Source organism: Sipha flava, unplaced genomic scaffold (genome assembly GCF_003268045.1).
Source record: "Sipha flava isolate LNK unplaced genomic scaffold, YSA_version1 88_pilon_pilon, whole genome shotgun sequence".
Classification (NCBI taxonomy): domain Eukaryota; kingdom Metazoa; phylum Arthropoda; class Insecta; order Hemiptera; family Aphididae; genus Sipha; species Sipha flava.
The window spans coordinates 482,820-496,731 of record NW_020273630.1 but is presented as its reverse complement, the minus strand read 5'-3'; the positions used below and the strand labels follow the sequence as shown (position 1 = coordinate 496,731).

At 31.1% G+C, this 13,912-nt stretch overlaps 1 protein-coding gene across 1 annotated transcript; it reads left to right on the top strand.

The window, feature by feature from the left end:
- Positions 1-1,344: 1,344 nt before the first annotated feature.
- Positions 1,345-8,937, top strand: LOC112693530. The gene is made up of 2 exons (XM_025568639.1): positions 1,345-1,838; positions 8,851-8,937. Exons 1-2 carry the CDS (start codon positions 1,416-1,418, stop codon positions 8,935-8,937), a joined length of 510 nt encoding a protein of 169 aa, XP_025424424.1. The 5' UTR covers positions 1,345-1,415.
- Positions 8,938-13,912: the final 4,975 nt, after the last annotated feature.

Here is a 13,912-nt window from a genome sequence, read left to right as displayed (position 1 = left end):
GCGGGGTCATTACAGCTTAAAATTTAGAGCTAAGCGCGAAACCCGGGGTGAAGGAGTCATGGACTGATCCCCGTAATACATTTCCCCGTCAGACATTTCCCCGTCACCGTTTCCCCGTCCGATACTACCCCATCTAGCGATTTGATATGTGATATACAAGTAACGATAGTATAAAACAATTTATTTTAATTCCACGCTGTATAATAGGTTTATATAGCTTATAATTGTACTCTGTATAGGTACGGACAAATTAACGTAGATATATATTTATTCTTATAGATTTTATCAAATATAAATTACCTATAAAGATATACGTTATCGATGTACGATATACATTATCCTAAATCGGATCTGGTATGCATTAGCAAAACTAACAAATTGAAACAGTTTCTCGATAACCGTCGCGTCGTTATATTTTCGTTATTCGCTGTCACATTCGTTATACTTAAATAAGATATTTTTCAGTTAGTTTATTTATTTTTTACTATTTTAAAATGACTTACGTAAAAAGTACCAAAGGAAAAAATTTATTAGTATGTGCGGAATATATTTTTGAAAAGGACTATACAAAAAATGAAAAAACATATTGGAAATGCATCAAATATAATATATACAAGTGTCGTGGACGAATACATACAGTAAATGATAAAGTTGTTCTGCACAAAAACACTCACAACCATACACCCAACATAACAGAAATAAGTACTAGAACTATTATTAACGAGTTAAAAGAGACAGCATCCAGTCAAGTTACTTCAACTCCTCATCAAATAGTTGCTAATACTATATCTACTATATCATCTCAAGCAATTTCTGGCGCTTTACCTTCAGTATCCACAATGAAGAAAACTGTCCAAAGACTAAGGCGTTGTAAAAATGCACCTCCCGTGAATCCGTCAATGTTAACAGAAATAAATATTATTGAGCCGTATACACTCACATTAAACAATAAACCCTTCCTCCTCTATGATAGTGGTTCTGATGATGTTAATCGAATATTATTGTTTTCAACTGAAGAAAATTTAAAAATATTAATGTCCGATCAGTGTCATTGGTTTATTGATGGTACATTTAAGTCATCCCCACAACTTTTTTACTCAACTTCTTACAATTCATGCAATAAAATACGATACAGTATTACCGTTAGTGTTTGCACTTGTGCCAAATAAAACACGTGATAGTTATACTAAGATTGGACAAGAACTTCTAAATTTAGAAAAAAACTTACGGCCAGCAAGTATTATGGTAGATTTTGAACAAGCGCTATTTGGCGCTATTGCAGACGTTTTCAAGGACGTTCAAATAAGGGGCTGTTTTTTCATTTTATATGTATATGGTGAAAAATACAGTGTATTCCTGAAGTACGAGAAAAATATATTTCAAACGCTGACTTTGCTTTAAATGTAAAACAGTTAATGGCCTTAGCATTTATACCAATATCTGACGTCGAAGAAAAATTTGACGAGTTAATGTCCCAAAGTTTTTTTGAAGAAAATGAAGAACTATTGTTTCCATTGACAGACTACTTTGAAGATACATGGATCGGTAGACCAAATAGGCGTAGAACTCGACGCCCACCTACATTTAGTCTAGCACTGTGGAATCAATACGATGCAACACTTGCAGATTTGCCTAAAACAAACAACTCCGTTGAAGGTTGGCACAGATCATTTTCGTCATTGTTAGGTGCATCTCATCCAACAATATGGCAATTAATAGACATAATAAAAAAAGAACAAGGGTTAACGGAAATAAAAATCAATCAATTAATAGCAGGACAAGAACAGGTAGCTAAAAAGAAAAAATATACCAATACAACTACACGGATTAAAAAAATTGTAAGTTCTTACCATGGACGTAATCTCAATGAATATTTAATTGGAATTGCTCATAATTTACAAATGTAAGTTACTATTTTTTTTATTATAATTAAACAAAATTTTATTATTTTTACTTTTTTTTTTATTTTTTTATTGAGATTAACATTTTATTATGTTTATATTATTAGCTATATTACCCGGCGTAGCCCGGAAAAACTCTTTTTAGTTGTAAGACGCTGTGGAAGCAATGTCTTTTTAAGTGTAAATTATTTAATATTAAATTTAACATAAATTTACATAAATCTCAATCAATAATTATTAAAATCAACATATTAAACTAGTGCATTTTATATGGAATTTTCACTGCACGACAAAAAATGTTTTTCTCAAAATAGTCAATGTATAATACCATAGTACGATTATAGTATTACATGTTTATTTCACTCTATCAAAATACTATCGACAGAGTATAATTACTGGGCGACATGTTTCGCTTAGTTAACTAGTTAAAATATGTATTAAACTTAACTTTATTAAACACATCAACATATTTCCTAGGTCACCAAAAAATGAAAAAGTTTACATGTATAAATTTATTTTTGCCGATTTCAAACCTTTAAAATCAAAATTTTGAAAATAGGGCGACGTGGTGATACTCAGGAAGGTATTTGGAACAACTCTGTGAAAAAAAATTGGAAAAAAGTTAAATAGCGTCGTCAAAAAATTGGTAAATAAAAAAGGCCTGTTATTTTATACATATAAAGATTGTATTGTAGTGTATTAGACGGGGAAATGTCGCACGAGAAATCGTATTGGACGGGGAAATGTCTTACGGGGAAGTGTTTACGGGGAAATGTTCGACGGGGAAATGGCGACGGGGAAGTGAACCGATACCGGGGTGAAGACCCCCCTTGCCTTGACTTGGAATCATCCTGATCTTGCTTCACTATCAGAATATAAAAAAAACAATCGCCTGGATAAATATATAGGTTAGGCTATTCGTTAAATAATTGAATGGAACAAAGCCAAAAAATTAAAGCCAAATTTTAAGTACAACAATTAAACAATAAAATAAAATACGAGTACGTTTCTCGAATTTATATGAATTCAAAAATAAATAGTCGTTGATAATATCGAATCAAATTAGTCATTTTCAATTTTAGTTCCAAAATTTAGTTCAATAAGTGTAATTCACTACGAATATATATGTAGTTTTAAAATTGTTATAAATTAAAATTTTATTCTGGCTTAAAAAATAACGATATATAATGATTTTTTTCATACAAAATGTTAAAATACCTTTGCGTAATTTTTTTATGATATATTTTTCATCTAATAATTTTAATTTTTTTGTTAAACCCGACATAAAATGTGATAACTTTATTTGCCCTACAATTATTTACTGGGCTTGTTATCAAACCAGCTCGTTCTAAACTTATCGATCAACCTCGTTATAATTTTTTATCGTTTTTAAACTAAAATACAATAGTAGCATCCTCCACTAATGTTCAGCCTCTCTCCTATATAAAAATAAAAAACGTCACCACTTAGACAAAACATTTTATCGTGACTTAGAGGTAGAGGACTAATCGTAGTATGATACGTATCAGAAAAGCCTAACATTTTTTATGATGTATAGTAATAAAATAGCAACAGTTTGTTTATTCAATTTAATTCATAACCTGAATATTCAGACCAAGCGGCTTTGACATAAGGTAAAAAATATAATTTATTTAACCTACAGGAGTAAAATGAGTTTTCTACAACTTATTGCGATATGTACATTACTGCGATGTCCGCGATACACTCGATTGTAGTATATTGTTCATTTATGCGAACACTTCATGTAATATATATAAATATATATTAAATATTTCAACGTGCTCGTTACAACTCCTAATAATGTCGAGGAGAAAAATGGAATCGTAAAAATCTGATAATACAGTAATGTTAATTGTTGTAACAATAATAATAGGAAAATAACATATAGCTGAAGGACCAATTATATATACATTCCTCGTTTCGCTCGAAATCGAAAAAGAAAAATTGCATTAATAACGCGAACCTATACATAGACGCGCGCCGATTGTATATATACGGAAAATGTTACGTAAAAAGATACGGGGACGTGGACAGTGCACGTATAGGGTGTGGGGTATACACCAGACGATTCCGATACAGTTACCATTGTTACGAGTAAAAACATGTGATACACATAATTTTTATGTGCCGTCCGTAGGTATATGGTACAATTAATACACGTATAGTCATCGGGAGAAACTGAACGATGACCGGTGTTCGTTACCTATTAACCTGCTTCCTGGCAAGAATTCACTACGCAATAAAAACAGCAACGAAATGCGAGTAAAATATTTTAACAACTATATACATTATTATTGTGTACTTGAAGCTGTAAATCGATAGACGTGTGCTGTACGAACGTTAAAATAATAACCGTTAAAAACGTCTAGTAGCATTTCATTTTCGACGCGCAGCTATAGGCGTAATAACATTAATCCATGACACTGCTGCGGGTCGGGTTGCGCAGTACGTTTATGTTGAAAATATAAAATATATCTTCATATTACCGACAAATCTCTAAATCCAAGTATCCAGTTAGAGAAGTACACAGATTAACGATTTTATTCAAAGGAACATTATTTTATAATAATATTTAATCTTAATAAGTTGAACAGGAAATTAGTTATATAATAGCTATTATATTAGTTAAATAATATTGAATATCTAGAAAAAATTGTGCACTTTATCTTATTTTTCCTCCTTTAAAAATAATCCTCATTCAACTGTATGTACTTTTTTAAGTATTTAATAAGGTAGCAACAAAAAATTCAGTCATAATCAATATGGGATAGGAGATAGACACGTAGATAAATTGTTATTATACTTTTATAATGTTTTGTCTTTGAATACGATATTTAAAAGATATTTTTACTTTTTACATTTTCGTTTACTATTGTCGAATAATATATTATTTATCGTTGTACAACAGTGCTTGATTGCAAATTATTAAAACTGGAATTAAATAAACTGTTTTGATTTGTCATGGTTTAATATTGGTTTAATATTTAATAATTTAAATCCTTTAGAATAATCATTACTATTATCATTTAGGTCGGATTAGGTTAATTCATTATTGACAACAATCAATCGACTTTTTGAATTCTTAAATCAGTTTGTAACTTATAACTAACAATTTCCGCCAAATAGTATCATTGTTAATCGGATGGTATAAGTTATAAGAACAAACCCCAAACTTACATTAACATTGCATATCGTCCATCTCACATCGTAGTGTTTTGTTGTGACTCGTTCAGACTCCGCCACTTATAAATGTACAATATTACACTGTAAATGAAGAAAAGTCTGAACATTTTCAATGTCCCGATTCCCTACACTTCCGCAGTAAAATATCTAGGTATTTGACCCATTTTATTAAAATTAAAATACTAGTCCTAAATAATCTCTTGCACATGCTCAAAATCCTAATTTATAATAATAAATATTTCTTAAACAATAAACTTTAAACGTATAATAATCTACTAAAACTAATATGTCTTGTAACTTTTAGCTAGTATTCTTATTTTGTCATAGATACAGATTGTATGTATAATTTAATTAATAATAGTAACAAAGAACAATGCGAAGAAACTATGAACACAATAGACAGAATTAATTGCATAACTTTCAAACGATATTTATAATACAGCAAATTTACTGTTCATGTTGCACTGATTCAGGATTTAACGTTAATATGGTGCAAAAATAAAATGAAAGTTCTTCTTAAAAAAAAAAAAAAAAAACCTGTATTAATTAGTGTTTCGGTATAATAATGAGAAGGATAAAAATATCTCAACTTGTTATTTTCTAACCATTTCACATACTTCACATTTATAACAGTTTTTTTTTTATTTTGGTTTTATTATTGTTTATAAATATTAAAAGTAAAATGTTTGTAAAAACAATAAAATATACTAATATAGAACACGGATTAAAACGTTGTGAAAAATGCACGATTAAAGAATTACAATAACTGATTGTACGTATAATAATGTGAGAACAAATGGTTTTTGTTGAAATGTTAAAATGAAACAATGACGGACTTATTAATCTTAGGTAACACATTTCCTGAGATAATATTCACCGGAAACATTTACCTGGAAATTCTTGTACCGCTAGTGCTAATTATTTTTTATTATGTAAAACTGAGTATTATTTATATTTTATTAATGTCCATAAAACAATGATTCACCTCAGACAGACGCCCACTAAATGCAATCACTTTTACTCGTTTAAATTTTATTGAATTTAATTCGTTTTCTATTCACGCCTAATTATGTACAGTTTACATATTATATTATAATATATGATGGTGTTAATTATCTCACTAAAATCAAAAACACAAGGCCGTAAAATTATGTTGTATTCTCATATCGGCTCCTACAGAAGAGGGAAATTTGCGATTGAGATCAAATCAAAACCCTTTTTATAGAATAACATTTGCTCTAAATGGTCGACGTAAAAGTAATCGCGACTTGTTGGTTACTACAACACATTTATTATAAACATACTATTTTAACCGTGTATTGAAATACAAGGTGAGGTACGATTCCGACTTTTCGCGTGGCGCCTCAGCGGTTGAATCGTATTTTGAATAATAAGATTTCGAATAATATTTTAATAAAACATCAAGTGTATATGTGTGTGTGTTCGCGTTTTTTAATTCGATATCGGAACGACGAATAAAAGTAGCGTTCGCTTTTCGTCCATCTAGTTATATCGGTGCTAACACGAATGTTCCGTACGATATTCATATTCGATCGTAAAAAAGAAAAAAAAAAGTACCTACGTTGCGTATTATAATAAATACATTATTACGTGTACGGAGACTGGACGTTGACGATTCGTTTCGGTTCGCCCGACTCGATGCAAACCGGCCGCGGTTATTGTATTTTCATATATTTTATTGTGCATGTTGACTTTGGAATAAATGATAAATGTTCGCGTACTCGAACAAAGATTCGACCGATCGGATTGTCTGAAAGCGGACAACTTTTTTTAAAAACTAACCAAGTACACCCTCCATTATTAATAAAAAAATTAACAACAGAATCTAAAACCATTTATCTTAATCGAGAGAATGTACATGAATGCTACGAACGACCGAAATAATTTTCTTGGATGTCTTTCTTCTCCTCGCATTGCCATTGTGTTACATTCGTTGCACCGATAAGCCGAACTACACGGACCGAAAAAGAAAACTATTTTTTATTGGCTTTCATCAGTTGGTTTGTATTTCGTAGATAAGGTGCGATGACATATTTTAATTTATTTAAATCGTTATAGCAAAACTATGTCAATAATTACAATGATGAAAAAGTAAAGTAAATGAAAATAATAACAATTGCGATGTGGATATCGATTAATCTATTATCTAGATATTTATATCTACCACATATCTTCATTCACTCTTTATAACAATTATCCTACCACCAATGTTTAAATATCAATTCTTATTTGTTAGAGCAGTATTGGTAACATCTTTCGCCGCTGCCAAAAACATTTCATTTTATCGTCTTATTATTTATTGTTTGTCCATCAATAAAATAAATTGTATTTATAAATTACGTTTATAAAAATATAAAAGTTTTCGAATTAACTATACATGTATAATCGAAGTAAGTAAGCAAGTATTTATTTTTTAACTCTTTTTAGATTTGTTATATCTGATGAAACTACAAGGACATGGTTCCACAAGACATCTTCATCGAATAAAGGTGATACTTAAAATCATCAAAAACATTTAATAATTAATAACTTACTACAGTACACATAATATGTACTACAATAAGTTATTAAATTTAGTAAAATATAAATGTAAACTATTGTTCCTCTTCTCTAAAATTGACAAGAAAACTTATGTTACCTACCCAGTAACGTAGAAAGACTCACTAGCGCTTCTGGAAAGCTTAGAAAATATACCTTTTTATCAATTAAAAATGTAATTTGATGATATTATTTTTAACCTTTAATGTTACTAATTTTTATTAAAAATAAAATGTATACTTACAAGTTGTTATTACTAGTACTTTAGCTCGTCCTTTATTAGAATATGGATCGATATTATGGTGTCCCTTTTCTACTTGTCTAAAATGAAAAATGAGAAATAGTGCAAAAAAGATTTTCACTCAATATTGGTAATAAAAAAACATACATAGTTTATAATAATTTATTATTTTTAGTTGTATTGTTAATTATTTGTAAATATTTAGTATTCTTAAGTGAGAATAACTTAAATTTTTAGTTTTGAAATCATACCTATGTCTTAATTATTACACTGTACTCAAACCTTACGGCGTTTATATTAATAAATCAAATAAATAAAAAAAATAATATCCGGTAAATTTCTGGTAAATTTATCGATAATTTCTTCATGTGAAATTCCTTCTATGAACTTCATATGTGCTTTTTTCATAATTTCATCAATGAATTCACACGTGTATACAATTAAATAAAATCTAAACATTTCAATAAGTATGACGGAAAATTTCGTTAAAAAAGTGGAATAAGAATACGACTTTTATACAATTTTGTGCCCCTTGCGTAGGCACATTTCGCCGTACCCTTGTTTCGCCACAGTACCTAACCGATCCGGCTCTGACGCGAGCACAAGTCAAAATTAACCGTCCTGCACGTGCACGCGTACAACGCGAAAAAAGGATCCCACTAAACATTTAATGTTGCCTAACATCTCTGAGATGTATGTTTTTGGTTTCATACGGAACATCACATTGCAATGTTAATATAATTTTTTGAGGATGTCATTTTTTAATTGTTATTTTATTATAGATTTGTGACATCCTTATAACATTATAAAATCTAACGTTCATTAACATCTCGTTGAAATGTTGATAGGACGTTTCGGAGCTGTTTTAAATTGGATGTATATTGTATACTTATAATTATAAGTATACAATATTAAAATAATCGAAGATAATTATTTACTGTGTAGTGCGCCGTGCTCGCGTCACGCAATACCGATGCAATTTTGTCGGGATTGGGTAGAAATGCCGTGTCGATAACACCAGGGCCGACCTAAGCAAAAATAGTGCACTAGGCAAAATCAAATTTTGCCGCCTCTAAAAAAAATTGCTCTTATTTTAACTTAGCCCCTCCCCCTATATTCTATCGAAAATCGCGGAAGTAATTGCGCGGTTATTTATATTTTTGGAATAATTGAAAACACCCTGCGTAGGCCGTAATATAGAGTAATATAATAACTTTAGACAATATTATTTTACTATATAGATAAGTGGTTTTCTCGAATGAATTAATTAAATTATTTTTCTTATAAAACACCGATAGAATTAGAAAAAATGTACGAGTTAATGTTGAAAATGACGCCCCTACTATAGTACCGCTCTAGGCAGGTGCCTAGCTCGTCTATACCTTGAACCGGATAACTCTGGATAACGCGCAATGTACGAGTCGAACGTTAAATCCGTGTAACAATACGGACGGATGGAAAATGATTCGATTAGAAAATGATCTCGTCACGTAAATTCGGTGGTCAGACGTGAACGCTGCACGGCTGCGTGGACGCGTTTGACGAAGGTCGTGCGATACACATTACGGTCGTATGTGAGCCGCGCGCTCGGTTCTCGGAAACGGTGAAAACCGCGGTAATGCACCGGGAAACGATGACATCGTGTGGTGGTGACAACGGAAGAATGAAAATGGAAACGATCGCGGCTTCTGTCGCGCAGACGTGTCAGCCGACGGTTATGATTTATCGGTTTTTCGTCGAAAACGATACCGGAACCAATTGGTAATGCGACCCGGCCGACTGCGTCGCGGAACCGGCCGCTGCGCCGACCACCGACCGTCGGACCGTCCGACCGACCGGTCTCGTGCCGACTGCACCCCGCGTACTTTACGATTTGTCCGCCGCCGCGGCGTGCAGAAATCCGACGGATTGCGATCGTTGTATTTATTTATATATTTTTTTTCCTCATTTTTAATCCGCCGCGACGAAATTTGCTGACCGCGTTCGACGTACAGCAGCAACACCAGCAGCCGTCAATCCGCCCCAGTGTTTCCGGACGTTACACTCGCCGTGCTGATGATTTAATCGCGCGTTTCTTCAATCTTATCCGTGCTCTACATGTATTGTGTAGAGTGTGTTCCAGAAAAACGGGCAAATTTGAAAAAAACTCTCACCGGAAAAATGCGGTGTGTTTACGTTTTTCATTATAAATTTATCGAAAACAGAAATTATATTAAGCAATACCATTGAGTGTACAAGGGTCGAAAATATCATGTCTCGAAATCAATGTCCATCTGTACATGTTAGGAATGGGCATTAATTCGGAACATCTAAATTTTCCCAAGTATCCGGGTTTGAATCAAATTTTCATCCGGATTAATAGATTTGCTTTTTATTTACATTATAGTTATTTTAAATTTCTAGTATAGTAAATTATCTTATTTTATTTTAATTAAAGTTTAACAACAAATTAGTATTACGTTTTATGAATTACAGAGTATTTATCTCTTGATTTCAACAGTTTTTACAATTGATATTGTTAGTTACCAAAACAAGTTATTATAAATTGTTGAGTTTATTTTAAACCTCTATGACATACAACGATATCGTCACTGAATACCCAATGAACTTATCTTTATTTCATAACCTTAATTTAATGCATGTGAATATAAAAACGAGTCATTGAAAAGCATAAATGAATTGAATAATCCAGATTAACCTGATATGCCTATCACTAGTACGTATAAACTCCTAAAGTGGAAATGTGTCTGCACGCCCGACATGAACAAGCTACCAACAACAAAACCGGGGTTAGGTTTATTTACAGTTCATATGATATCGAAAAACCTGGAAAGCATTTTATCAATTGTTAGAAAAATAAATGATTACAAATTACAAAATAATTAGAACCTTTTTAACTTTTTTCCAATTTGTAAACGGTTCAGTTACTAAGTTTCCTAAAGATTGATTACCAACACCACCACTCTTAGCAAATAAAACCCAGTATTTACAGAAAGCACCACTTTTGATTTCTGAATAACAAGGCCATTTAAATTCATGAAGCCACTTATGTTGGAATTTCAGTCCACGTTTTTTATTACTTTCAAGTATAGGAAAGTTATACTTAGTATCTAGAACCCACAGATTAGTAAGCACAGAAGAACTAGCATTCAATTTTTTTATAAATCAATTTACTTTTTTTATATCACTCATATAGTTTTAAAACTTCATACTTAAAAGTTAAAACTAACAAGACACAAAAAATAGTTTTCAAGACTTCAACAATAGTTAATACGGCAGAAAGTCAATATTCAGAAAGACGACCTACCATGAATCATGGTCCATGATATAATAATCTTGTAACAAATTTCCTAAAAATAAACCCACTCTAGGTAATTCCATGGTATTTACAGTCATTTATTTTATTTAGCGACTGCTTATCGGGCTTATTATAAACAGTCTTGCAAGAAAAAATAATTCGCAGAGACAAAATACAGTACACCAAATATAATATAGGTATATATTTTTGTTGCCCGATAGTCGCATATGCCGCCAAATATTAGTGGCGATTAGTATATCAGAGCGGTACCATAACCACGACTAGAAAATTTAGAAAGTAGACATACTTAAAAGTAATATAATACTTGAGAAATACAGAAAATGAGACAACTTAACTACCTAAATAAATAAAAAAAAAATGTCAAGGGGGATCTATCCCCATATCTCCCTCCCCCTCGTAAATACGCCATTGATCAGTGTTGAGTATTATCTAAATAAATTATCTAGATAAATAATTAATTATCTTATCTAGATAATAAACAAAATTAGTTATCTGATGAATTATCTTAGAATTCTTGAGTTATCTAACATAATTCATTTAAATCAGTGGTTCTCAACCGGTCTGCCGCAAAAAATGTCTGTTATTTGTGTTAAATAATAAATCTGGTAACCGATCACATTGTCTTGCACAGTGATCACTACATAAATTTGATATCAGGTGTGGGGTCAATTCATCGAATGAAAACAATTGTTTTTACAATTAAGTAATTGCGACTCACCGACAAACCAAGTTCAACGTCCAGTAAGAGTCAACGCCAAGTTGTATTCACAATTTGGTTTCCAGTCAGCAAGGCAAGTTCAAGGGACAACGTCCTCGAAACGCAGCACAAGCCAGAAAAGCTTGTTTTCACGAAGCGCAGTCCAAGGATAACGGAATTTCCAATAACACACAGCCAAGCAGAGCCGAGCAGTTCAAGGGTCGCATTTATTCCGTCTCTAGCAAAGGAATAACATGTAAATTGTTTATATTAAAATATACTATGTCAAATCTGTTATGAATTAAGAGTGTTTTATACAGTAAATGCATTCAAGGAGTAAAGTTCTAAGTGAAAAGAATGCAGTTTTAGAAAAATCTGAATCAAGATTCAGTTTTAACCGACACGTTAAACTCAGAGAGTAGAGGCGAGTCGAGTCGAGATATAATAGATTTAAATAAAACATTAAGAGAAACAAATATGGCTAATCAATTAGATTGTATTACTGCTTTGTGATTTATTCCCGAATTCGCAGGCGGAAGTGAAACCTATTTAGCATTTTTCATTTTTAAATGGAATTTTGTACTTTCAAAAATACCTGAATTTTCTAAACTTGATATGCAAGCCACGGTGCTTACGCAAATCAAAGGTAAAGCTTTTGAGACAGTTAAGTACAGAAAAATAACAACATGGGAGGAATTAAAATCACATTTAAAAACCATATTTGGTACATCTCATTCAGTGCAATATTTATAAGGACAATTATGTTTAATGAGACAAAGTCATACAGAATTAATAAAGGATTTCGCGTAGCGCATAGAAAAAACGTATCATGAATTAACGTACGCGTCAACAATAAATAATTTTAAAAATAATTTTGAGAGAAAAAATAATAAATTCGGTAATAAAAGTAATTTTGATATAAGTGCAATTAAATGTTTTCGATGTGATAAAATGGTACATTACACGAATGAGTGTAAGAACTCCGGAACAATATATAACAAAGAAACCAAATGTTAAAAAAAGAGTATACGAGACATGTAAAATTTTGCAAATATTGTAAATTAAAAAAATCATGAGATTTTGGAGTGTGGAAAACTTAAAGAAAAAATAAATCTGAGGGGGATCCTTCAGGTAGCTAAGAGAGTTCAGCTTAAACTCTTCATCTGAAAATAAAAAGCAGTTAGTTACTGTACTTTTTAAAAATAATAAACAGAAATATTACAGAAAAACGACCAATTACTTATTTTTATATTCCAGTTATGATGTGAGTACGCATCAGAAGTAAAAACAAAAAATATTATGTAGCTAAATGCACTATCTGTTTCTGTCATTATATATTATCTTAAATCCATTGTTATTATAGATACGGTATCATTAACTAGAGAGTTGGGGAGCTATAATTTTTTTATTGACTATCTTCAAATGTTGCAAAATTTTTATTTTTATTTTTGACGAAAGTAATAATGTGTATTGAAAAATTGTAATAAATCAAGTTTTTAAAAAAATGTGAGTTATTAAATAATAATTATTATACTGTAATTATTATACTCAAGATAAATCCGGAAAAATCAAATCAATCAAAAAAACACTTCACTCCAACACCTGCCGTACAATCTGTGCTACAAAGCAATGCTTCCATCTCCTACTCAAATCAAAAATCAACACGTGTAAAAAACTACAACCAAGATATCATCAGTCGATCGACAGTTTTACATCGTCAACAAATACATTGAAGAAATTAAATCGATATTAAACCCTCTCCTACTTGCTTTAACATCCCTAACAAATAAAATTATATTCCCTATTATTTCCTCTCCATAACAACTTCATTACTACTTTCCGTTAAATGTACTACGTTTATATTTAATATTTTAATTGTTGAACTATCAAAATTATTTCTAAAAGTTCTAAAAAAAAATTAAATTTGGTTTAAGTAATATTAAATGGTCGACTCGTAATAATGCAATATTGTAATATATATATTGTAATAT